The 26968-nt window shown below is 44.0% G+C and overlaps 1 protein-coding gene across 6 annotated transcripts in view; it reads right to left on the reverse strand.

The window, feature by feature from the left end:
* MAD1L1 (mitotic arrest deficient 1 like 1) overlaps positions 1-26968 on the reverse strand; it is a 320530-nt gene that overhangs the window by 180464 nt on the left and 113098 nt on the right. For all 6 annotated transcript variants that reach the window (XM_042864053.1, XM_042864057.1, XM_042864058.1 and 3 more), the window contains one exon: positions 12444-12584. In XM_042864053.1, coding sequence (XP_042719987.1) covers positions 12444-12584 — 141 coding nt within the window. The remainder of the gene's footprint in view (positions 1-12443; positions 12585-26968) is intronic.

A 26968-nucleotide genomic window follows, 5' to 3' on the forward strand; every position in this document is an offset into this window, starting at 1 on the left:
GTGTGGCTGGATTTTGCTTAATAAAGCAGACATTACAATTTAAACACAGCTATTATAATTAGCAGAAGCTTGATGCTTGATTCCCCTTCTAGACAGGGTTTTCCAAACGTCAGGGTGAGCTCACACAGCTGATGGGCTCCGATGGCTGCACTGGGTGCAACCGACTCAGGGAGGAACCGAATGAGGGGGAGATGAGGAAATGAATGGAATGATTCTCTGCTTTTGTCCTGCACCTTGATTTTCATGTATTGTCTGTATGATGGGGAGACAGGTGAGTTTACTGGAGAGATCCTCCTTTTCAAAGCAGAAAGTTCATTGCACTTGGAGGCCAAGCAGGAATTTCCCTTGGGATTTCATACCTGCTCTCTGGTCAGACCCCAGAAGAAGCTGGCTCTTTCTGGTTGCCTTGCTGGGATCCCACGGCACAAAAATAAAGAGGGTTGGTGGGAGGTAAATAACAAACACACTTAAAAAAGAAAGGAAAAAGCTAGCACTGGTACCGGCTGCTAAAACAAAACAATAAAAATCCAAGTCTCCATTCCCAACACACATCTACCCACAACAGACTGCTTGTGCCCTGCAGAAGAACATCGGCGCTAACATTCCCAGGCATTGCAGCATCAATGGCCACCAGGCTCCTTGCAGACAGGCTTCACTTCAAAAGCCCTGGCAACACTCCACACCTCAGCACGTCCCGTGGAGCCAACAGAAACCCAGCTGTGTTTATTAGTGTAGGTTTCATGCACCATCTCACCTGCCATGTGTTTGTGTCTCACCCACCGCCCTGCCTCCCTGCTTGGGATGCGCCGGTACAAATTTCCTACACCCCTCTGTGAGGTGCAGAAGATCTGTGCAAACAGTGTTCAATGAAAGGAGAAAGCAAAGCCCAAGGACCCCGTGTCCTCTGCAAGGCCACAGAGGCAGTCACAATTTGCAATTATAATATTATACCTCATCATTTTTGTATTATGAGCTGAACGGGGTTTAGAAGCAAAATTTACCTGAAGTCGTTTGACAGGGATACCAGTACTACTAACAGACAGTCCTTCCATTAAAAAGGTTAAAAAAATCTTCCAAGATAAAAAACTGGAAGGCAAAAAAATGTGTAAAATACATTCTCACCACCCTCAGATAACATCAGCATCCCTGCAGAATGCGGTCATGCTCCTCTGACTTCCTTAAAGAGGTGCAAAACCTTTCCACTTTCATTTGAGAATATATTCTAAATAAACAAATCCCAAAGGAATTTCAGCACAGTGTAAAAGCTGCAGCAAAAAAAAAAAAAAACCCATTAACAACAAAAAAAAGCAAATGAGCTAAAAGGGTCCTCTCTTGGCACATTACTGAAAAAAGGATTCACCACATTTCTAATTAACTGCCACTCTGGCTCGAATGAATGACTTATAAACAGGCAGCAAATTCAAAGCAAACACTTGAAGGCTACAGCAAGTTTTGGGGTTGTTTTCTTGTTATTGCTTAATCATTTGTTAGTAAGGTGGAGGCCAACAACACAGGACAAATGTGGTGAAGGAAAGAGGGATGAAAAGAAACGATGTTCAAGTGTATGAAGAGCACAAACAAGTTTGTGAATGCGGTTTTCCCTACATGCCCTCAATCCTAAGAGGGCTTTTGTGTCATCATTAAATTCTTATCTGAAAACTGAAGCTCTTGTGGGCCATCTTGGATCAACTTTGAGTCTTCTCTGCATAATGGGACCGATGTACTGTTAAGTGCTCTCATTACAGTGCAGCGCTGGAAGTGCTCTTGCTGGTCTGTGGGGAGGGCCATCCAAAACAGGAGTGCAGTCAAAGCCACCAAGGCTAAGTTACAAATCGCATCATCAATTACATTACCCATAGCAGTGAACAGCAACACAAGCCATTCCCAGAGAGAATCAGGTTTCTGAAAAGCATTTGCAGGAAGATTTCTCATAAACTATAACTGTTCCTCAAAATAACTGGAACTTCTATTCCCTGGTTCTTGTTGCCACCTGTCTCCTACCCCCTCCTTTCCCCCCACCTCGTCTGCCTGCCCATGATATTTCCAGGCTGCAGCTTTCCAGCATCCAACAAAGCTGCCAACTTAATTACCCTTTTTAAATGCTCTTCTTAATCCTGTGCTCCTTCTTGCAGAGCCTGAAGGGGACTCTCACCGAACCCAAGGGTTCTTTTCCAGGCAGCCCAGTGGGCACGCGGTGCTTTGTGCCTCCTGCAAAGCCTGTCCTGCAGGGATCTTTAACATTTCCCATTCCTTAAAAAAAGGGCTTGAAAAGGGTACCAAAGGGTAAAAAATAATGGCAATAACAAGAACAGAAAGAGCAAACAGACCATCCTTGCACAGCATAGGTGAGATGTATATTCTGTGCTTGCCAAGCATCAGTTTAATTTACGTTGCAGAAACTTGCACTTTCCCTTCACAATAACTGTCTTGCAGGATTAACCAGTCTGAGACTGAAGTCCCTTGTTTATCTGTAAAATAGACAGAGCAAAAGGAACAGAAATGCCTATTTCCTTGTGTTGCCTCATCAACGTCTCTCAGTTTGGATCTGAAAGCATTAGCCCCTCAGGGAGCCCTGCAATTTCATCCTAAACACGGTCCATTCAGTCCTCAGCCCTTCTGCTGAGCCTGCCAACAAAGATACCAGACGGGATATTGTTGAGATGCAATTGTTTATCTTCTCTGAGTGAAGCAAACAGCAACTCATTTCAGGAAAGCAATCCAGCAACTCACAATCACTTCTCACTCCAGCAGATGCAGACGGACAAGGCAAAAGGTGACGGTCCCATTAGAAAACCTCGAGTTTCCTCACACCTGAATCTCCGTCCAGCAAAGCCATGCTACAGAAACATTGAAGACCTCCATTTGGCAAGGCAAGGAGTCAGAACAGATGCTAAGATCATCTCAGAGATGAGCTCCCACCACAGAGCACACGTTCAGTGGTGGCTGGGCATTAGGCAGGGAGTGTGAGTGCACAGCTAATGCTGCAGGCAAAATTACATCAAGCAGTGGCACCAGGGTAAGGCAACAGATCTGTAAATGTGAGCACACTTTTTCCCACGCTTAAATGTTCTTTCTTCTTACCCGAGCAGATAAACAGCTCTGAAGTTTTCCCTTTGCCTAAATGTGAGGAGGGCTGACCTCAGGGGGTCACCTGCTTGTTCGCCCACTGCAGGGCAGCATGCACCAAACTGCTGTCAGCTTGCTCTTTGTGGAACAGGCCCTGTAGAAGCCCATAGAGGTTCTTCAAAATGTTCATCTGTGGCAGGAGCAGCCAGATTTGTGCCATGCAGCAGCTCCACAGTGCTCATGAAGCGACCTCACCACTCTCACTTCCCCTCTGCTGTTCAGAAACAAGAGCTTTATCCAAAGAGCAAGTGGAATGCAACAGAAACCGGTATCAGCAACAATTACAATAACATCATCTGTAAAGCGTTAATAGGCTGTAGAAATCAGCTACAGCGAATTTGGCTTTTGTCTGGCCTAAATAAAAAGGTGCTCATTATCTTGAGAGGAAATGCCACTTATGAACGATAAGGTCATGCTGCACCGTGCAGATAAATGTCAGTTCTCTGTGTAGCTGTGAGCCTCATCTACTGCACTCAGAAACATACATAAACAACAAAGCAACAAAATGCCCTCAGAATTAGCCTGGGATGCTATGTTATTTTAAGAATATAAAGCAAGTCATCTGCATTTCCTTAGACATGCTTTCCTGAACAAGCACTAGGAACATCTGCCTACATACACCTATGGCTACACTGCGCTTTGTTGGTTACAAAATAAACCAAAGCCCGGTGCTTTCAAGCAAGCTTCTAACAAGTAGAGAAAGAACTGAAGACCGATGGCATTTTCTATGCAATAAACATCCACAGGAATTACATACACCTGCACCTGAGGTCAGTACAGACCCCAGCAGCCTGCACCAAGCTGGATGAGCAATGCTCCTTCAAGGAAATCCCACATACAACAACAACAGCTTCCCTCTTTGCAAGAGCTCTGCGTGCTGCCACGTAGCAGCTGAGGAACAATTAAGCACACTCAGATGATCTCTGAGTAAACAGAAGAAACAAACCAAGCAGCAATTAGTGGAAATGGCAGCGGCAGAGCCCTGGAACCTCCAGGCACGTATGGTAAAGGCCTTTGGGTTCTGGAGCATCTGTCAGTAAGCCCAGTCCCAGCTCCACATGGCACAGCATGGGCTTGGGGAAACAGTCAAAGCTTGTGGGCTCTGAAGAGATGCTCCCATGAGTTAAAACTGATACAGACACTGATCGCTTCTTTGCATAAATAAATAATGTACGGTGACAGCCTCTACACAAATAAACCTCAACAAAAATCTCTCCTTACCCAATATATTCTACTTTAAATAACCTCTACAAAATTATTACTCTTTTCTCCATTCTTAACTACTGAATCCATCACTGTTTTTTCATGCACCAATAATACAGTGTAACACATCTTTCAGGCTTCTTGTTGCCATCCTTTAAAACTTAAAAATATTTAGGATTACCAACTCATCCAAGAAAATTGGGCTTTCAAGGGGAGAAGGAACAACCTCCCAAAAAGAAGAGGTGCTGCAAAAACTCACATTAATAAGTCTGACATTGAAACACAAGAAAACGCAGAATGGATAAAAATCACTGCTTTAAAACACACATCGGTTCAGCTTTTAATGTGGTTTTGAATTGAACTGAAATATGAAGGCATCACTACAGCCATTATGGCCATTTAACCAAATTGAAAATATAAATCAGCACAGTGTGCCCAATCAGTGTGCTGTGCACTTCATACAGGTATCGCTGGCACCACAGGGCACGAAGAATGCAATGCTGCTTTCCCCAGAACTTTCAGTTTGCCCTGCTGCAAAGCTTTTAGCAGAACCAAAGCATGCTTGACATCAGCACCGATCAAAACAAATAGGTAAATTGCAAAGCCCCTGAAAATAGAGAATTGCTCCTTACAGTTTGCTTGGACCACCTCTGAACAGAGAATCTGTATTAACAGCTCCATTTTTATTTACAGCTTGGTGAATATCACTATCAGCTGGGTTTTTTTTCACTTCTGTTCCCAGTCTTTTCCAAGACTTAGCTGCCTAGTCACAGTTAAGCAAAGCAGAAGGGAGAAAAGTGAAGAGAGGCGCTCCAGCCACCTTCTTCCAAATGCTGTAATTCATGACCTCAGTATGGAACCAAACTGAAGAAAAACAAAAGCTGCTGTGCATGGAACAAAGCAGTCTGCAGGGAAAGCCAGGGAGAAGATGTGGGAGCAACTACAATGTGTAACCTGGGGAAGAAAGCACGAAAAGTGAATAATTATGTATCTTCTGGAAGAAAACAACTGCAGTCGTCCTTTGCATTTAGGCACCATTCAGCTCACCGTGCTGAACCAGGCACTGAGACTAATTAGTTCCCTGAAGAAACAACCCTTCCGCTCCTGCTGATTAAGATCATAACTGGAAATAATCAATGGGCTTCAGAAAGAAAATTAAGACAGCAACTACTGTTGTTTTAATTGCTACAATAAACAAAGTTAAGAGCATTACGAAGGATCTTGAGATTCTGGCAAATTGCAAAGAGCATGGGAATGAGTTTGTGCTGTTGCTGTCTTCGCAAAGCGCTGTTCATAGTCCATGCTATCACTATTAGGCAATGGGAGCTCAGCAGAGCTCCAAGCCCAGGAGCTCAAAGGCAGAGATCCCTGCAGAGCCCTGCAAGCTGCTCCAATAATGCAGCAAGGTTTGGGCACTGCCAGCTCCGGGACAGGAAGAGCGAGGCACCCAAACAGGCCCTGCAGAGATGCCATTGCAAGAACTTGGCTATAGGTAAAAGTTGATGGCGTGTTTTCAAATAGAAAATCATTGTAAAAACATTAATCCCTGTTTGTCACAAGAGGCCATCGCTGTGAATTAAAAGGTGACGTGAAAACACTTATAAATACATATTTTCAATTTTAAATTATGCAGAGATCGTGTAGTTTTCCTGAAATGAAGCACTAGAAATCACAGAATTCAAATCCAATCATTATAAAAATCAACCTACCTGAACAAGTTCGAAACATCTCTCAAGATGCCCCAACAAGCACTGTTTCATGTCATTAATGCAAGGCAGAGGCAAGGAATAGATCAAATTGCTGTGATGTTTTGTGGACGCACAATTTTCAATTCTAATCTTTTCACCAGATGCTGCTTTCTTGCTTCGCTCAGAACTGCTTAATTTCCATGAGCTGCTACAGCTTTCATCACTGCCAAAATGCAACTAAGTAGTAGTCCTAAGAACTAGAGAACATTAAACATTAACTTCACTTTGCACTTTCTGACAAGGAAATTAATTCACCAACACAGTTCCAGTGAGGTGTGATGCAATGGTCAGAGCACCTCTGGGACACACAGAAGAGACAATCCTGGCCTGGACATTTATCCTGCCCCTATTGAGCCAAGCACACCTGAACACAAACCCAGCCCCCAGGGTCTGCCACGGCAGCAACATGGGTGCAGCTGTGTGGGCCACACAGATAACATCAACACTGCATGAATTCACCATGCTTTCCAGCTTGGAATGGACCCACTGAAGTCAGATCTCAGGATTTAACACAGAATGCAATTCATGTGATTTCTATGAAACTGAAATAAAGTAAAAAGTCTGTAATTGTAGAATATGACCCGGGGAAGTGGTACAATCACACTGTCAAAGCCTTCCTTAACTTCAAGAAGCCAGCAGCTACCTGTTCCCTTAAGACACTTAGTCTGGCTCCTTCCTTCTGCCTGGTGGGGAAGAGGCATTGCACCTACTGCACCCAGGCTTCACCCCAGCAGCACGCTGGCAGCACGAGGCAAGATGAACCACACTGCTTCAAAACAGCTCCCCTGTGTGCCACCTCTGCCTGCTGCCAGAGCCACCATTCCCACCCTGTGTTTTTGCTTCCTCCTCCACCTGAAGACATCTGAATGCAAAGCCTGTATCTCTGGGCACAGGCAAGCAGGCTCTCTGGTTTAAAGCATTCTAAAGCTCTCAGTGCTATAAGAAACACTCTGCCCTGTTCTATTGTGGTGAATGTGACTCATAACTTCACATCAGTTATCTTCTCTTTCCAAAATATCACTAGAAAATTGGGTAATTTTAAATCTCCTGTGAGAATTTAGACCCAGGTCACCTGCTTCTCTCATCTCCTACAGCCAGGTGCATTTGAAGGTGATACAAATTCCTCGGGTCAAGCCTTGTTTGTGCTTTGTTATTCAAAACGTCATTGGAAGAGTCTACAGGAGGATCTACTCACACCAAGAGCATTTTTAGGGGAGCACAGGCTGCTAACACCTATCACAAGAGCCTCCAGAGGTGCCACTGTGATGTCCCCAGCTGGTGACAAAGGCTTTGGACACACAGAACAAAAGCAGACTGCTGTGCTCCAAGCATCCCACACAGCACCATGGTCTCACCTCAGCTGGGCTGCTTCCTGCAGCCCCTGATATGTACCACAGGCTGGAAGGACAGATAACTTCATTAATGATTCAATTTACTCTCTACAAGTTGGTGTCAAGAATTCTCATTTCTTAAGAATGATGGCAGCCTGCTCCTCTTTAGCTGTGGTCCCAAGGAACTGCTGAGTTAAAGCCATTCTTAAACTGTCAGAGCATCCACATTAAAACAAGCTGTAAAAATCCACCTTTACAACCCTGCTCTGTGCAGGATACCTATAGCACAGGCATTGCCACACACCACCTGATTTTCGGTACAGATCCAAAATGAGGAAGCATCTCCAAAAAATAAAAAATAAAATTAATAATAATTGGGCTTTAACATCTAGTCCAACCAATTACAAAAGCGTTGGGTCCAAGGAGACAGGCTCTGCTGCTGTGGCACCAGCCAGTTTTAAGGGCATTCCCACAGAGCAGGGACTGTCACCTTTAACAAATCACTGCACCCCTCACGATGCGACTTCCTCATTTATGTGACGGCGCTTTGCAAGGTGCTCTCCCCAAACACAGCCGCCAGCAGGTGCAAAAGGGAGAGAGGGAACTCACAGCTCCCTGACTTGACAAGGGCACTCAGGTCTGGAGGAAGATGAAATGTGTGAGAGAAGAGAGAACCAAAGATCATCTGATTCGCAGCGGTGCTGGAGGACGCAGAGCCTGAGCCACCTCTCCTCTAGAAAAGAAAAGAAAGGTGAAGGATGCAGCGGCAGCCAGGAAGGCTCAGAACTGCTGAGAGATGCCAAAGCGCCCAGGTTCCAAATGCTATTCTGACAGGGAGTTTGTTGTGTCAGAATATGATGGCCTGCACTGCTTTTCAGCGATCAGTGCTAGCTGGTGCGTGCAGCACGTGAGCATCATCTCCAGAGAGTCTCTTTTCTCCCTCCTGAATTACAGATAAGATGCTACAGTGACAGCAGAAGTCTGGGCAAGCGAAACACACACCATGCTGGAACGGCAGGAAAGCTCTAGTGACTCGGATTTGCTCCTTGTGGACATCCAAAGGGAGCAGGGCAATGTTCTCACTGCTTCTTACACTTGTCACTGAGATAAGTGGTGCAGAAAGGCTGGAAGGCAGCAGAGAGGCAGTGAAAGCAGGCAGGAGAAACCTGAACACGGAAACAAACTCCTCTGTGCATCGCACAGATAGAAGGGAATTTCTCTGTTAAGCTCCCATCATCACAGAAACCCCTTCTGCCATGTAAAGAAGCAATTTCCCTTTGAGGGAGAGAGAGAACTCAGCAGAGGGATAAAGCACAACAAGCATAAAGTGCGGATCAAAGGGAGGAAAAAAAGGAGGTAAAACAAAGTGGAAAAGCACTGAGGGGGAAGCCAGGTGAGAGATGAGGAGGAACTGTTAACTGCTCAAATAAACACTCTATTGCATCCACATAAATTCTGAGCACTTGAAGCACCAGAGTGACTGCTAAGCAACTCACTTAGCGAGGAGCAGACTTATGGCTAACACCACAGGTACCACCAGCAGATGAGCTGCAACATCACGCTCAGATAAGGTGACAATTTTTGGTCAACAAGTTTTGAGGTCACCAGTAATACTCACGATGAAAAAAGTAATCCACAACAAAAACAGCACCACAAAAAGCACAGAGCATATGGCATTTCTCGTGCTGGAACTGTCAGACTCATAATTATCTGATTAGAATACACATGGTGTTCACAGACAGTGTAAATCTCTCAATGTAAAAAATGCCAGAGACCATTGAAGGTGTCAGCGTGAGTCTTCCTTGCAAATCTCTCTTCATTAAAGTTTCATATGGAGCCAAGTGTGTTGTAATAAAATAGCTATTAATGGAGTTATATTTATGATGATTTCTCTTTTGTGCAGCTGGATTTAACTTTTCAAACACTAAACTCCACAACAGAGCTCTGTCACAAGCTGCCACACGCTCAGAGGCTTCTTGCTTTGTCACATTTATCTTGAGATTAGAGTTAATGGGAGCAACGGTTGTAAAAGTTAATCAAGATTGGCACAAAAACTGCTAATATTGCTGACTGCAAGCTGAAAATTTATGTCACGACAGGAACACAACCGCAATTCTGTTAATTTTATGTATTGATTACATGCTGACCAGAGACAAACTCATTCCCTTTTCAGTTCCAAAACACACTTTCAAAAAGATGCTGAGTGACACTCCATTAACCACCCGAAATAGGCTGGCACAGCCAGCTTGCTTTTTCCAGCTTCCATTTCAGGTGGTGCTTTTCTTGGTCTCCTCCCTGCTTTACGTGTAGTGCTCCATAAAGGGCTTTCTTGAACCCTGACAGCCAGCTCAGCTCTGTGGAACAGGGGCAGGCAGTTCTGGGCAGGAGATGGCAATCATTTTCAGCCCCAGAACAGACTACGTGTTTGCATGCTCATGCATTAGAGATCCAGCTTGTATCATCAGTCATCAGTGAAGGGGATTTTAAAAGCTCCCCATCAGCCTGTCTTCATCCTATGGTTCTCTGCCCTATCAAGGCACAGACAGGACCAGTTCTTTGGCAGCAACACAGTGCTGCAAAGTGCAAGAAAGTAAGCTGGGATGGAAGCATCTCTCTGCATTTGAGCTGCTGGCAAGGTGCCTTTCTTCCCAGTGAGGTTGATGATGCAGACCCTGCAGTGTTCCCAGCAGCTGTCCTGCCAGTCACACAGGGCCCAACACAGCTCTGCACCGCACCACCCCTGCAGTATGCACTAACAAACTGCTCACACGCAGCCCTCGGGGCCTACACACCTTTCTCTTGTTCCCTGTGTTCTTTTAAACTGCTTCCCACCTCCTCTTACACATCAAGCAGAAGACTTATTAGGGAGATGAGGCTTCTGATAAGTGAGAAGCTGTTGCCTCAGCACAAATTCTTCCTATGCTCCATCTTCAGCAGAGAGCCTCCTCACTCACATGGGGCTGCTGTTGGAATGAATGGGAAAAATCTCCATTTCCAGAGTACAAAAAACTCTGGTTAGAAACATCACTTATTCCCTCTGCGGGTTGTTCAGAGGTGGGGCTGCTGGTAGCAGACTGGGGCAGCCAGCAGGAACACACACACAGACATGTCAGCTCTACGAGTATCAAAGGTTTCTCTGCTAGGGTACATGGGCAGAGATTTGGGTAAATGAAGTGTTCAATAGCAAAAAAACAAAACAAACCATGAAAACAACCATTTAGATGTGCCCAAGTTCCCTTCTGCTTCCCCTGCAGCATCAGAGATAGTTTAACCCATATTTCAGAAATCAACCGAAGCTCCAAGGTGCCTCATTCCTGCTGTCTCCTCTGTTTGTTTGTGAGATGAGTCACACAGGTGCCAACAATTCTAAAATGTGCAGAGCTGGGAGGTGCAGAGCATTATGTGAGAAGTTATTAATAGCTGCTATCAACCAGATCTTTGATCTGCAGGCAGTGACTTACAGCTGCTGCTCCTGATGACGAGATGCCAGCAGGCCCTCATGGACCTCCATTTCCCTTTCTGGTTTTCGGATTTTTACTAGAACAACAAACTCCAAAATTTCAAAATTGATTGGATTTGGCAGCCAACGTTGCAGTCAGAAAGGCAAACACAAGCAAGTGAAGCATAAAATTTTACTTTACAAGGGGAATATAAGGACTTTGAATCCTGCTTCTAGCAAAGTCTTTGAAAGACTTAAAGGTTGACATCACACAAAACAAACCTCCAGAGAACACAGCTCCTTTCTGAAATTTTCCACATAGCCCTTAATCCATATCCATGAAGATAAACTTATCATTTGTTCCCTATAAATAATTAAAGGGACGCAGGAACTGGTTCCAACACTCCTCCACACTTCCACCTGAAAAGGAAAAGGTAATCTGCTACCACCCAGTGCAGATTCGACCCATACAGCAAAACAACTCAGGACGTCTCCATCCATCAACCCAGAGCCACTGCAGGCAGCAACTCAGAGCACAGGATGAATCAGCCACCTAGCATGTCATGCCAGTGACATCTGATCCTGCTGTACAACAACGCGGATATCAAACAACCACAGGAGATGAAAACATTTAGGGAAGTTTCCTTTTCATCTGCCACTGATTGCTGGCTTAACTTGCCCAAAACTGAGAAACAGGGAGGAAGAGGACCTACAATGCAATACAGAGCTCACACCACACTGCTCTGCCTGCTAAGGCTCTGGAGGTCACTGGAGCCAGTACTCCCCGTCCTAAGCCCCTATCTATTAAAGAAGAAAAGAGTGTTTCCTGAAAATGACAGGAGTGACAAGGAGATGGATGCACAGCGGGGCAGTTCACTTCATTAGGAATCCCAGGAGCAGCAATTACTACAAGTTTTACTCTATTTGAATTACAGGGTCTATAAATCTGACTGCTGGTAGAATTATACATGAAGAAAGGAATACTCACATACTTACAGTTACTGTGAAATCTATGGAATAAAAATACCAAGATTTAAGATCACAGAGATATTTCCAAATATTTCTATTCAGGACCGTTCCACTACCACCAAATACAGCAGGGAGGTAGGGAATAATTTGGCAAATGGATGTTATAATTTACCTCATTATAGCCCCGTTTCAGCCTGCAAATTTACATAAAGAGAATAATAATATAAGAATCCCTTTGAGAAACACTATCTTCAGAAAAAAAGAAAATGTTTTTCTTAGAGAAAACCCCAGTATAAAAAAAGCAGTTAATGTAGTTACTGGTGCTCTGGGGCTTTCAGGCCCAATGCCACAAAGAGAAGAGTAACAGCAGACAGGTTCTTTACTCCTCCAAATGCTCTAAGTAAAGGCCTAGTGAGCACACCCTTAGTGACACAGCCTGCAGGAGAGCCTTGCTGCACACACTGCAGGGAATCACCAACACCACGCGGTGGGTCTCAGTGACGTTGGCATTGCCAAATCTGCATTTTGCAAACCTGCCTTCTGCAGAGCACACTGCTAGGCAGCTCGGTCTTAAACGGCCTCGGCTGTTCCCTCCCCTGGGGTTAGAGAAGGATGCTGCTTTATTACCTCCAGCTCGGAGTTATGAGCGTGCAGCTTCTGCACCATCTCCTCGGCCTCCCGCATGCGCCGGTTCAGCTGTGGGGAGTGCTCTGCTGGGGTCAGCTCGCTGTCGTACGACTCCAGGATGGCCCGCATCCCATCACGCTCCTGCAGGGAAGAACAGAAATCATCGTCAGGGGTAAAGGCCCTCAAACCTGCTCATGCAGGAGGGTCCTCAGGACAACTTGCTTTTCTCCATTGCAAAAACAAAAAACAAAACCCTGATGGATATACTCTCATGGTCTTTGTATGTGCATGGAGTCACAGGTGTGAGCACGCAGCTCTGATACAAATCAATGAAAAAACACAAGAAATGAATAATCAGATTGTCTGGGGCATAAAAAAGCACACATCCCTCGCAGGACAGCAACACGCATTCACCCTAACAAGCAAATAAGTGAAACCAGAGACTTCCTTCTTTCTGGAGACGCTGTTCTAATTCAACGGGCTGAACAGATTTCTTCAGCAAAACGTTGAGTGCAGTACTTGACATTTTTCCTGCCAAAGAATTCCAGCAGTGAATGAAAAGAATTATGGCAACAAAAATGAAATAGATGTGATGATGGGCAAAGTGACTAAGAGCAAATATCCTCCAAATGGTACGTGACTGATCACCTGTTGAGTGCTGCAATATTCAGTGCTTGTAATTAGTATATTTCAGAGGTTAATATCCTGCCGAGAATGTGCTTGGCTCACTTTCCTATTTGCTGATGGTTACAAACAGGAGGATCCTTCTCCATGCTCTAAGAGCTTTCACACTCCCAAGTAAAAAGCTGGGCTTGAAAGCTAACTGTGTTAGGTAGCACCTTGTAGGCAAGACACTGGTGGGGACAAAAGGCTGAACAACATTCCAGAAAGCCAGGTATGTTTTAAAGAGATTGCTGGGTACAGTGCAGTGTGCATACAGGGATTAGAGAGCTGATGAAATGTTTCATATTTTGACTGTATTGAAGAGCCTTGATGTTTGCAAGGCTGCAGAACAGAGCCAAAGCAGTACATTCCCACCGCATAAATCAAAAGAGCAGAAACTCCTAGGAAATCTTACAGAGTTGCTTCCCTTTTATTGCTGAAATTTCTATTTCACCCTGCTGCAGCAATGCACAAACGTTCAGGGCAAATCCATTATCTCTGTGAATGCTGTGATCACAAACATCCAAACTGTTATTAGAGGATCACTCAGCTTTACAGCTGTGCCGTTCCCAGGCCACTGCTGCTACAGAGAACTTGGAGCAGCTCACAAACATTGCTTAGCCATGCTGAAACACTTGGCTGGGACCCTGCTCTCCTGTGGAAATCAAAAATTACCGGAATAGGAAAGCCCCTTCCCCTCAATCCCAAACTTAATGTTTAATAATAAGGGCTATATTTCAGATAGAGAAAGGGATGCTAACTGCTCAGTCAAGCAAGCCTGCACCTGAAGCCCACAGCCTTTCCATTCTAACCTAAAGGTCAAACGCTGACTGCAGACAGCACGTGTATGCATGGGGAAGGGAAGGAACAGCCAAATTCAAGGTGTGAAAATAAGAAGGGGGCACTGCAACAGGAATGGTTTTTGTCCAGAGCATGTGATGATGCATTGAAAGGTCAGCAGGTAAAAGGATCTCAAGATCAAAGCCCAGCCTCAGGCTGCAAGAAGCGCGTTAATAAAGAAAAACAGGTTCTAACACAGAGTGATGGAAGCTATTATTGGCTTCTTGCTCAGGCCTGAATGAAGAGGAATACTTTTCTAAGGACAGAACAGTTTTCCAGTACGGTTTACAAAGAATTACTGATCTAACAGACACATGAAAAGAAAAACTTCCATGTTACTGTAGGAGGAGAACACCAGATGGAGTCACACCACACCTGCCTGGTAATGAACTTGTTTAGCAGAAAACCAGCAGTAAAGGATGGCTCCATCCTTCTCCCCCAGCAACACACACACGTCACCCAGTCTGCCAGGTGTACTCTGCAGAAGGCAGCCTGCCTTTGCTTAGACTTTCATTCTCTGTTTACCCCAGAATCCCTGTCTAGGACACAGAAGAGTACATAATGATGGCTTTTATTGAAGTTACTGGGTTTATCCTTGCACACTGTTGCAATTACAGCCTCATCTCACTAGCTCTCTATGTACTCCAAGCTGCTCCCTATTCTAATTTTCTGCAAAGCATCGTTCCTCAATGTGATAATTTAACATGGCAATGTTCTCTCCATTACAGGAGGGCAGTTCCAAACCCCTGAGCATTTTTTCAGCAGCAAACAGGACCTGTGGCAATTCCCATCACACTTGGCTTCCAATTAACTGCCGAATATGAGGTCAGTCAAGTCCTTCCCAGCAAGATTCCAGCAGCTCCCCAAGCTGTTCAGCTGCAACAGCAACCGTCTGCTTTCATTTTAGGACAATGTTGGATGAGAACAGGAGCAGGACATTCTTATGGGGTGTGTTTCCCCTGCAGCCAGCTACAGACCTTGCCCTTCAAAGTTGTACACTGAAAAGATGCAACTCGCCAGGAAAAGGCATGCACAGCAAACACAGCACAAGCTGGATTGAAAAAAAGGGGCTGAAAAACTGGAATAAAGGGCGGCACAATTAAACACTTGATCCTGGAGTCTAGTTCTCCTCCTTAATTATTTCTAAATATTAATACTGTAATGAAATCATTTCTCACCAACAAGTGGTCCCCAGCTCCATTTTCCAATTCGTCCCCCACCGAGAGCACTTACTGAGAGCTTTTCTCTCCCTCCAAAGATCTTGTTCGTTTGGCAGGAAACTGAAGTTCTTGTTGAGAAGTTCTCTGTTTAAGAAGGTTCTCAACAATTTAATCCTAGTTCTGTCATTGCCTCAGTATCCCCTCATCCCATACGACAAAATACTCCACAAGCCCATCAAAGACCTCTGCTGTGACTTCAGTATATCTTCTCTGACTTTTTTCTCACACTTCTGCTCTGTCAAGGCAGTATTCAGCAGAATTGCTAAAATGGGGTCCCATGGAGAATTTCCAAAACATACCCAGCACAAAGCATCTTTGCTATCCTGTAACTCACACTCTGACTTTGCAATGGCAGTTCACCAAAAGCAGTTCCTGTGAAGTCCCTGGAGAAGCAGAACACAGCACACATTTGGGTGTTCTTCACTTAGGCCACATTCTAATCAACACCAGAACAGAAATGCAGCTCGCTCTAACCACGTTCTGAAGGGCTTGGTTTGAGCCCTAGGATCAAACTTCTCTCCAGTTCTTCTGCCACCATCTCTATTCCTTCTCCTACCTGAAGCCAACATTTGACCCATTTGGTAAGTAACTCGAAGACACAGGAAAGTTTATTGACACTGACACACTAGAGGGCAACAGGAGCAGCTTAGAAACAGCAGTAACATAAGAGGGTTCTTCTAGGAACCCCTCTTTGGGTTGTTTTTAGGGGAAGAACTGAGAAGCCTTCCAATAAGCATCCACCAGTTGCCACCATCCTTACAGCACAGCCACATCACCAAAGCAGCACTGCACACACCTCCAGGGCAGCCCATGGCCCCCGACACGCATGGAGGAGAACACACAGCTCCCTGCTGTACATTGGAAGCAAGTGGAGAAAAAGCAAAATATAGTAAAAGACTTAAAAATGCCATTGGACCCTTTATTTATGTTATATATAGGTATGTATAAATAAAATCTCAGGCCCTATTCTCCTTGATGCCTGTTGGCCCTTCCTCAAACCTATACACACAGAATTCACCGCAGACTTTCTAATTAGTTGGAGAAAAGAAAAATCAATAGGAAAGAAATTAAAGTTACAAATCTCACTGAAGTCAGTCACACACTCTGGGAAAATCTGTTCCTGGGGTAAAGTTTATCTAGTGTCATAATTTTATTGAAATCCTATATCTTCCTATTGACTTTTATCGTTTGAAGCTGGATACCACAGTTGTCATTATTAGAGCTTCAGTGTTGCTTGCAGACCCAAGGTTTTGGGTTGGAGATTTTTTCTTTCCCTTTTATAAACAAGCTGTAATTGTCTGCTTTATTGATCAATAAATCTTTGGGCTGCCTTTCTTCACCCAGCTTCTGCTCTGTTAGGACTCCTGCGCCATTCTCTGAAAGAAAATATAAAGTTGTTGTGTTTGAAAGAACAGATTGTTTTGTCATTAGCAATGAAAGAGCAGGAATTGTGCTGGTCGGTTCTGATAATGGCTTTTTAATGACAAATTCCAGTCAAAGTAAAATCTGCTTTATTTCCACATGAGTGAACTTCAACTATTAATCCAAAACCCAAACACAGCTCGCCTGCTTTCTCGCTCCTGCACGGGTTCCAGCCTGGCAGAGGAGAGAGACTTCGTAAAGTGGAATCATAATGATATTTCCCACTCAGTGCCTTTTTGATGGTGCAGAAATATTCCTGCTCCTAGTGCGAGATGAGCTTTTTGTTTAATTAATGATAATTTTAGGAGAATGCTAATAGACTGCTTCATTATAGGAAATCAGTGGCAAGATTTCCCCTCCTCTTCCTCTCCAGACTCCTAACTCCAAATCAGTCGCAATAAGAGAGAGCTTCAAAATGCAACTGAAGAAAGAATACAGAGCTTCAACATCAAACAGATGCTATTTGCAATCAGGTATAATTTAGCTAACTACTCCTCCTAACAACACAAATAGAAGAGAAAGATGAATAGTGACGTGTGGTTTTTTGCTTTAAGCTATATAGGTACACACATATAAAGCATCCAAAGGCTGGACCAACTGCTTAACAGGATAAAAATCAGCAGCATGAAGTGTGGGAATGAAAGCAAAAATGTGGTCAGAAGTAACCAAAAAACACTTTAACAGTCAGATGGTGTAAAGACCTACTGACAAAATATATCCTTTCCATCCTTCAGAAAAGATTGGTGGATGCTCGTGGACCTGAGCTCACTATCAGTGAGGAACTCCCCAATGTTAGGAGGCCATGAGAACAGGAGAGAGGAACAGAACCACCCTCTGTGAAGGAGGACAGGACGTACAGGCTCTGGCAATTATCAGTCACTTCATAATTGTGGTATCTCATAAAATACCTGAAGAAAATACCAACAAACAAATTGTATGAAGGCAGAGAAGAAGAGGAACAAGAAACAATCACCTGACACTCAATATGAATAATAACAAACCAGTCTATTTTCCTTCTTTGACAGGTAACTTGTCTGCTGAATAAAGGCAAATAAATCTCAACTTCAGTGATGTGTTTATCAAAGAGGAGGGTTACAATTCAACATCATCTCGGTAATTGAGAGAAATGAATTTGCATCAAGGCGATGAAATTCATGACAGCAGAGCACTGAGCCCTGCATCTCGTGCAGCAGCACAGCCATCTCCATAAGCTGCAGCATCAGATGTCATTATTCCACATCATCAGCCTACAGGTGGTGAAAGGAGGTTAGTGCAGTTTTACAAGTGGCTTGGTCCTCTCTAGCAAATTTTTTTTCAGAAAAGCTGTTAATTGTACCCATAGCTACGTTGTTAAGCCCAACTTCGTAATGAGGTGATGGTTTTCAAAGGCTGTACACAGAACATCCCATTGCCTCCTGGAAAATGGCTGGAAGAAAAGGTAAAAGAAGCGGCCGCAGAAAGACCTAAGAGACAGAGGCATGGAGACTGAAGGCACAGTGGTTAAAAATGCCAATTCAATCAGACTTTGCTGTTATGGGAACCTAACTAAGAGGAGATTTCCTCAGCTCCTGACCCTCCCAGAGCATTGCTAGCAAGAGCTCATTGAGCCTTCCAGAACAAACATGTCAAACAAAACTAGCAAAAATCAAATTACCAGAAACTTCTCAAATCCCCCTTGTCAACAGCAGCATCTTCTGTCACCAGAAGGCAAACCCTGTTTCTCTCAGCGTTCTTATCTTCGGCACTAATCACATTTAAACCAACATTTTCTTTTCCCAAATGTCCCAACAGTTTCCTTCTCAGAAGCAGCTATTTCCAGTACTGACTGCAGACACATATGTGTGCACACACCATTGACTTTCTACTCAAGGCCCCAATTAAAGCAGCATATACAAAAAAGGCAGTTGACTTCATAAAACATCCAGCAGATTTCACTGAGACCACAACTGAGCAAAGAGGCCGAGACAGAGGGAAAGACAAATGGCGGCTGCTTTTGGGATTCCCCAGGAAGCCCAACCATCACCTCTAAACTTCTGCACTCCAGCACAGCAGCTCCACTGGCAAACATCCTGCAGGTCATTCTAAATGTGCAACTACAACTGCATGTATAACTCATAGGCCCTTACATTCTGCAACTCCTTCTTCAGATTTACAGCTCTTCCTTTCTAGCTATTGTCCCTCAGCTTCAGCACTTCAGCAGAGAGGGCTTGGCTTTGCCTTACGTCCTGGCAATGGACCAGTGCAAATAAATCCACTGTAACTCTTCTAATCTGTGTCTGATAAATCCCCTGCTTACCATCTTCTGGAAAATTGTTCATGGTCTCTGAAAGCCTCATCCTGCTTAAAGCACATACATATGCCAGATGACAAGCAATCATACAACTGACACTGCAGCAAACTAAATATTATCTGACTAAAATACCCCTGGGGTCCTCTTGCTTCACAGTGAGTTTAACATGTTTAGTTATGTTTCTTAACCTCCTGCTGTGAAATAATTTTATGGCTGTTCTGGTGGGGTTTTTTTCCCCGTTTAACTCCCTTCCACTGGGATGTTTCCCACCGCCTGTCTCGAGCACAAGCTCTGTTTTCTATCTGTCTCATCTATTCATCCAAAATCCTCTTTCTGCTGCTCCTGTCAGCCCCGCTGCTCAGACAGCAGCAATCCCACACCAGTGTGAAGCTGCCGTATCCACTGGGCTCAGAACAGAGCCACGCTGCTCTGACAGCTACATGGCACCATGAGTTCAGTTTGCATTTGAAAAATGATCATTAAAAAAAAAAAAGGAAAGGAAAGACCGTCCCCTCCTTCCTCCCAGCCACTCCATTACCGTCATTGGCAGAAAGAAGGCAGGCAACTGACAGAAAACGTATCCTTCCCTACTTACCACCAATAAATAACTGATATTTTATTCATCCGTTCAAAAAGAAAAAGGGGAAAAATGAAGTGCTATTCAAACCTGAAAATAAAGTTTTTGTGGCTGTGCATCAGATTCTTCTATTCTGACAGTGTCTACAGCACATAAAAATTCAGCCCTATACTTACTCCTTACCCTCTGATTTCTTTCTCTTTCTGCCCAGTAAGTAACCCATATTCTGGCCTCTAAATCTCTTAAAAGCCAATTTCCTGCAGGTTTAACCTCTTAAATATCATTAAGTTGAGAAAAGACTGAACCATGCTCTAAACCAGTGCAGTTATCTCTGCAAAAATAAATAAATAAATAAGAGAAATCGGACAACCAAGTTCATGCAATCAGTTCAATATATTAAATTGAACTTAGTAATTTCTTGGTCTTTTTATAGAAATACAGCAAGTGGGGCTTTCTGAGACAGGCAAACAAAGCAGGGCTTCTAGCTAATGCTTCACCCAGCTGCTTTATTAGAAAATGTTCCTTTTCTACATTTGACTTAATTCACAAAATATTCCCTCTACTTCATAACTTCAGGATATCAAACATGAAGAACTTCAATAAGTTTCGGAAATCATAGGTCAGATCATCCCATAGCTCACCCCCAGTGAGTCTGGGCTAGCTTAAGGGAGCTTATTTTATTACATCCAGTGACTGATCTGAGACAAGGTGAGAATAAGCCATTACTTTGAACTGAAGTTCTACAGTTTACTGCAGTGCGGCCAAAACACAGATTTCACATTACAGAAACCGTGTGGGTTACATGTTTTAACTTGCATCACTTGAAAACACGAACGAATAACAAATTCATTGCTTCAAGCATATAAGCCAACTTTAGCTACTGAACAGAAAGAGGAAAGAAAAGAAGAGGTTAGAAGCATCAGCTGCACTGAACAGCACCTCCTTGGCCTTGTTAGATCAGTTTCTTCTCTCAGCCCAGATCTCAGCTCAGACAATATGCACAGAACACATCTCATTAGCACAGCCAACAGCCCATATGCAGGGGTTGCCTCAGACAATGAAGCAAAATACCCAAAGCTCAGCTCCTCTTCAGCTATTTCCTTCATTTTCTCTCCCTTACATCCGTAAAAGAGCCTTCTGCTCCCTGAAAACACTCTGAACACAACCTGCAGCCAAAGCTGGTGAAGCAAAAGAGATAAGAAAGGGCACTGATGATGGGAGGGAAGGCACCAAGCTGAGTTCTCCCAAGAGGTTCAGCCACGCAACATCATTAACGTCCATCAAGCTGCACTTCGAAAGAGGTCTGCCAGCTCTTGCTTCCGGATTCCTGAGCCCAGATTTGTAGCATGTTGGCATTGGAACTGGGTGCTGGCTGGCAGAGACCACGAGCTGTCCTTGGCTGTCCTTCCTCCCAGCCCAGGAGTGCTGAAGAACAACATCAGGTGCCCAAAAGGCACGGAGGCTCTGATGGACAGGATCTGCACCATGCTGGTATGGGATTGTGGTCCTCTGCCTCCATTCCAGTCCCAACTTCACCTTGGACTTCCCAACCCAAAAAATCAGTATTTAGTAAGCGCATGTGAAAAACAATCTCTCACTGACAACTTCTCTGGATATTTTCATTGCTCACATAAATATCCAGCCTCTTTCTGAACCCTGATGAATTCATGACCTTGCCAATTATATGGTGGAAATGAATCCCACAGCTTTTTCCATTGCTTGAAAATGTATTTTCTTTTATCAGTTTTTAATTTGCCACCTTTCAGCTTCATTGAACACCTTTGTTCTTGTGCTGCACAGACAAGGAAAACAACAGCTCCCAAACAACTTCTCGAAACCATTCATTAGACTGCGAGCTATCAACTTGTCACCTCTTCTTCAACTACTTCTTAAGGTAAACAATCCCATCTTCACTGCTTTTGGTTTTTTTCAGCCCAGCTCCAGAGCTGCAGGTGCTCTCACAAAAGCTGCCCAGCCAGGGGATGCCAAGGTCCAGCTGTGAGCAGATGGATGCACTGCAGGTAACCCCCTGCTCAAGAAGAGAAGGCACTCCTGTACTTAAGAAAGAACCTTCAGCCTCTGTGACAACTGCCCACATACGAGGGTTTCTTCAAATTTCAAATGTTTCCAAAGGAAAATATTACCTTTAAATAACCTACAAGTTAGTTGGGCTAATGTTAATATTAGCTGCCACTCAGCAAATGCCTTCCTTCCAGAGAGCTGCCGGAGCGCTGCTTAATTCATGCAGACAAAAACGTTCCTCTCTTTGTTCTCCCTCCACTGGCTCTGCAATATTAAGTCAACAAAATCTATCCTCAGAACTGCACTGACATCAAGAATGTTATGCTCAAGCCATTAGACAAAATGCAAAGTACTGAAGTCAAGCTTCATTAAAAACAAGTGGAAAAATCAGTTTACCAGAAGAAAAACATTATTTAGGAAATATATTCATTATATACATCTGAAAAAGAACGATGATTAAATGTTTAAAACCAAAACATTCAGCATCTTTTAATTAATATTTGATCACAACATTATGCACACTCTTATTTGTTTATGTTTTATTTTCAGCCAAACCACACAGCAATAAAGACCACAGGCCCAGCATTCACCAGATCTGCTTTGTTACAGACTAAAATCACGGTTTTGTTTCCATACTAAACATCTGCTGGGTATTATTGAAGAAAATGGACTATCAGCATTTATACTTCTGGGCATAACTCCTTCACAGCGAGTAGAACTGACTGTCAAGAAGAAAGATGCAGGAGCAGAGGGCTGAGGTCTCTCCCTGGCGCCTGATGTGCGGAGCTGGAAAGCAGCAGTTAACAATGAACACGATGAACTCCCACCTCCATACCACAACAGATCCACGATGCAGAACTTTCTGGATAACTCAGACAGACTTTAGCTCAAATTTGGCCTCTCCTATACTCCACGTACCAGAAGGACAGGATGAACCATACCCACTGCTTGATGCCAGAAGATGGGCAGATAAAAGGTAACAAGAGCCGATCATTCAGCAAGAGCTCATGATCGCAATCCCTCTCCTCAACTTTCTCCAAAAAGCTGTTCTTACTCCACTCACAGCTCTTATTTTTCAGGCTTGTTCCTGCCTCTTCACTTCTAGTAACAACACACACAAGAGATATCACATTAAGAGACAGTGAGAATAGAAGGTGAGAACAGAAGTGCCCAAAAAGCAGTGAGCTGCTTGTCTCTGCCTCTGCCTTGTGCACACCAAGGATGCTAAACACAGAAAGTCCAAAATTAATGCTATGCAGGAGACTCCTTGTGCAAAACATCTGCCTCGAGTCCAGCAAGCAGCAGTAGGAGCTTTACAGCAGGACGTGGCACAGCAGCCCTGCCTGCACCCTGATCCCCCTAAGTCTCAGTACAAGCCTCAGCAAAAGTTTATCTGTTCCCCTACAGCAGCTTTTTACATATGCGAAGATACTTCCCCCCCAGACTTCCCCAGAATAAGTTTTCACTCTCCCTCTCACTTTCTGCCATTTGCTGAACTGTAGTTTCACTGAAGTTTCCATGCTTATGGGAATGACAGCCATGCTAAGCACTTCCCCCTTTACCAACAGTTCAGGACTATAAACAAAGAAACGGCAGCATAAAAAACCAGAACTTTCTGGACAGAGCTTCTCCCTACCTCCTCCCTCAGCAACAAAGGCAAACGGCCGCTCACGTTGTGCATCACACACTCACCCCGTCCCGCACACAGGCTGCCTGACAAAGCAAACTCTAATATTAGACACCACTCTTATTAGCTGAGATCAGAGAGCGTGCCGCTGCGCCCCGCAGGTACGGCGCTCTGCACAGGTTGCTCTCTTTCACAAATCAGACGTAATTGCCTCTTTAGCATCAGCCACCGATCCGAGTTGAATGTGCTCATTATTCTCTAAATTCAACGTTCTTGCACTTCAAACATATATTTCATACTTAAGGAATACTTTTTTAAAATAAAAATGCTTCACAAAGCTTAGAATTAAAAGTCATTAGACAATTTGACCCGCCGATACAAACAGCAAAGAGAACAGAAAAGCAACTCCCCCTATGCTCTAAACAGCACTGTCTTTCCCACTATCCACACAAAGAAACAGGGGGTCTCTCAAGTGGTTTTAAATCCCAATGTCTGAATGAATGGAAGGTGATGGATACGGCTGTTAAGGTACCACCACAGGAGGCGTTACGCACAGCCCAGCAGTACTGACAGCACTGTGCTGATCACACAACAGAGCAGACCAGGGGCACATGTCAGACAGACTGCAGGGGAAGCTCTGCACCACGCTGGGCACATGGTGATCTCTGTGCTTGGGGGTTGGCAGGAACCAGAGGGATGGGCAGTGCCATCGCATACTTCATAGCACGCAGCAAATGCAAGCTTGCAGGAAGAGCACAGGGGTGGAGGGAGATGGGAAACAAAACTCAGCTTGGCTGATTTCACTGTTCAAAGTTATGATGATTCACATGGTCCCTATTTTGTCTGCTACCAGAATGCTTTAAACAGGAGCAAGGCTGCTGACCAAGACACAAGGGCCTGTTTACTGGGTGGTTAAAGCATGCACAAAGCACTGGCTAGTGTGGACTTGCAGTAAGCTGGAAGGGGAGGACAGCTACCCATCACTAATGCTTGCTTTCACACTGCTCTCCTACTCAGCTTGCTGACAGTCTGGCATGCTAATGGGCATTCAGGATTTTTTCCTCCCTTTCTTCGCATCTACCATCTTTCCCTCTACATTTAGAACCCATTTAGTTACTTCCAGATCATCTCTGATAAGGCTGGATGCCCAGCCTTTGATTTCTGATTTCATCCCTTAGCTTCCTCTGCTTTTCATTCACTGGGGGAATAGTTAAACTGCATTTTTCCAGTTTGCTTTTTAAATGGATAAGAACTGCCAAGAAGGGCAAATCTCACATTTCCCCACTTACAGGTCAGACTCTTCCCTGTTTGCTCCTACTGGAACAGTGCTGTCTCCTGACATATCAACCCTACACAGCAAATCGAACTCAAGTGTCACCGTGAGCTCACAAAGAAATCTGCATGGTATCATCAATTCCTCTTCAGATTTCACTGGTTAACAGAAATAATGAAATTTACTGCCTTTAAGAAAAAAAAAAAAACAAAATAACAATTGTTCACATATTCCTTTATGGTTCTGAGTTGAATGCACTCTTTGCTTTCATCCTTGGTCTCATTTTGTAAAACTTTCAACTTTAGTTCACCAATCTAGCACCAGCAAGAGACTCTCCCTTCTGGGCAAAACTGGGGCAGACACAATTAAGACAGGCAAGGAGTTGAAAAATGCCAAGAGAATATATGCAAAAGCAGGTGCCTTATGAGGACAGCGTTTCTACTAACTTGGTTCCTGGAAAGCTTCCCTTTAACAGGACAGATATGTAGCACTACCTCTAGGCTTTCACGCTGCACTTGTTATCAGTCAATGTTAGAAGCAGCACATTAGGGAAGTTCAGCATCAGCACCTCTGCTTTATGGAAGCAAAGACTGATGCCCAGCAAGATGAAGGGGCTGTGGCCATTCAGCATCTCAGCAGAATGGGATGAACAGGTTTCTGTCAAACCTTTGGTCAGGGGTCCTCTAGTTAATTCATTCTTATCAAAACCAATAAGACCTGTGCTTTATCAGCTATGCACCAGCTCCGTTCAGGAAGGGATCACTGCTTTTGTGCAGCTACTTCTGCTATAACAAGAAACAGAGAGACAAGGCAGAGATGTTAACAAGTGTGGACACTTCTGAAGTGTTCCTGTTACATGTGCCCCAAAACCTCAACATCCCAGCTGCGCTGAGCACAGCTTTTAGGTCTCACAAACCCAGAAAGGACCTCTGCTAACAAAAACCCAGACAGCTCCCCATAACCTGCACTGAGCACATAGGTGAGGAAGGACATTGCTCACAGCCAAACAGGCCCACACTGCAGCAGGCTGAGCAGAGCTGTAGGTGCAGGCTAAACTCGTCAAGCTGCTCAATTTACATGCAGCAACAAAGCCATGTTAGGATCAAATGAAATTAATTCTGTCTAATGACAAATTAATTGTCCATGCCAACCCTTAACGTCTCCATCCTCAAATGAATTTCTGTGTTATTTACCCTCCACAACTTCCCACGGGGAAGGAGCAAGACAGCTGCTCAGATTAAAGAACCAAACAGAAGAGCCTCTGAGACAAAGGATCTTTTCATTTTCTGAATGATTGCTCCACTCCAAAACATCTTATGAGAAATAATGTTTGGGTTTTGTTGTGGTTTTGTGTTGCGTTTTGTTTTTTCAAACAAAAACAAGATGCAAACTGCCTGATTTGATGCTATTTCATCACCTCAGCACTGAACGCACCAACTTTTAATGGTATGGAAAGACAGGCTTAGGCAGAAATAATGTTCCTGTTATAAGAAAAATAAATTGCCAACGGACCAAAGAATGCGTATTTTTCTCATTTCACATTCTTTAAGGCACGAATCGCTGTGGTTCTCATTTATTGAGAACAGGAACATTTTTAAAGGCGTTTTTAAGATGACAACAAAGCCGTGTCCCTGTAACACCAGGCTGTAAATTCCTTCAGGCCACCACAAAAATGACACACGCTGCAAGATCCCCACTGCTCTGATTTCACAACCTTATTTTAATGCCTCTGAATCATCCCAAATCATCCGGTTTGACCACACCAAATAATATCTCTCAAAACTGCCACCTAATGGACCAATTTTTCTGGGAAATAAAAGCTTTCTCTAACAGAAATGTCAGTGCTACATCCCACTTAAACAATCTGCTTTTGTGCCTGAGCACCGCCCCAGCTCAGGGAATGGGCTCGTAGCAAAGAACTGCTCCATTCAGCCCTGGAGTTCTGGACAGAGGGAGGCAAAATGGAGAAGAGACACACATAGATCCCAAGAAATTCAGAGAAATTCATGTCTTCAGCCTGATCCATCCATCAGTTCAATGGTTTTACTGATAAGCATTGCTGAAGGATATGGGACAGTTCTTACATAGCCAGAGGTCAAAGTGCTTTGTCACACAACCTAGAACGGGGTTTTTAAAGGTTATTAACTGCAGAGTTGATGCAGTAACCTCCCAGCTTCTTCCAGTTGCACTGGAATATTTTATCAATGGCCAACAGCAGAATTTTACATGGTTTCAACTTGTCAGACTTGCAGCAAGCATGAATTAACAATATACTACAGAGCTGTACTAGCAGAATTCTGGCCTAAACGTCCCTGCAACCTCAGAGGAAAGCAAAATTTGGACACTGCAAAACTATGGGGTGTGACCTGGAAAAAAAAAACCTGTCAAAAACGAGCACAATCTATCAAAGTGCGAATTTAATTTATCCTAGCCGCAATGCTTTGCTAAACAGAGGAGATTAGGAGCAACAGATTCGCTCTTGCAAAGCAGAAACAAGACAACTTTTAGTTAAGAAATAAAGCAGATGGCCCATGCAGATTAAAGAGTAGGTGCACCACAATGAAACAGCATACTGCTGTGCACAAATCCCA

Source organism: Lagopus leucura, unplaced genomic scaffold, assembly GCF_019238085.1.
Source record: "Lagopus leucura isolate 7727_CA_CO unplaced genomic scaffold, USGS_WTPT01 Super-Scaffold_760, whole genome shotgun sequence".
Lineage (NCBI taxonomy): Eukaryota > Metazoa > Chordata > Aves > Galliformes > Phasianidae > Lagopus > Lagopus leucura.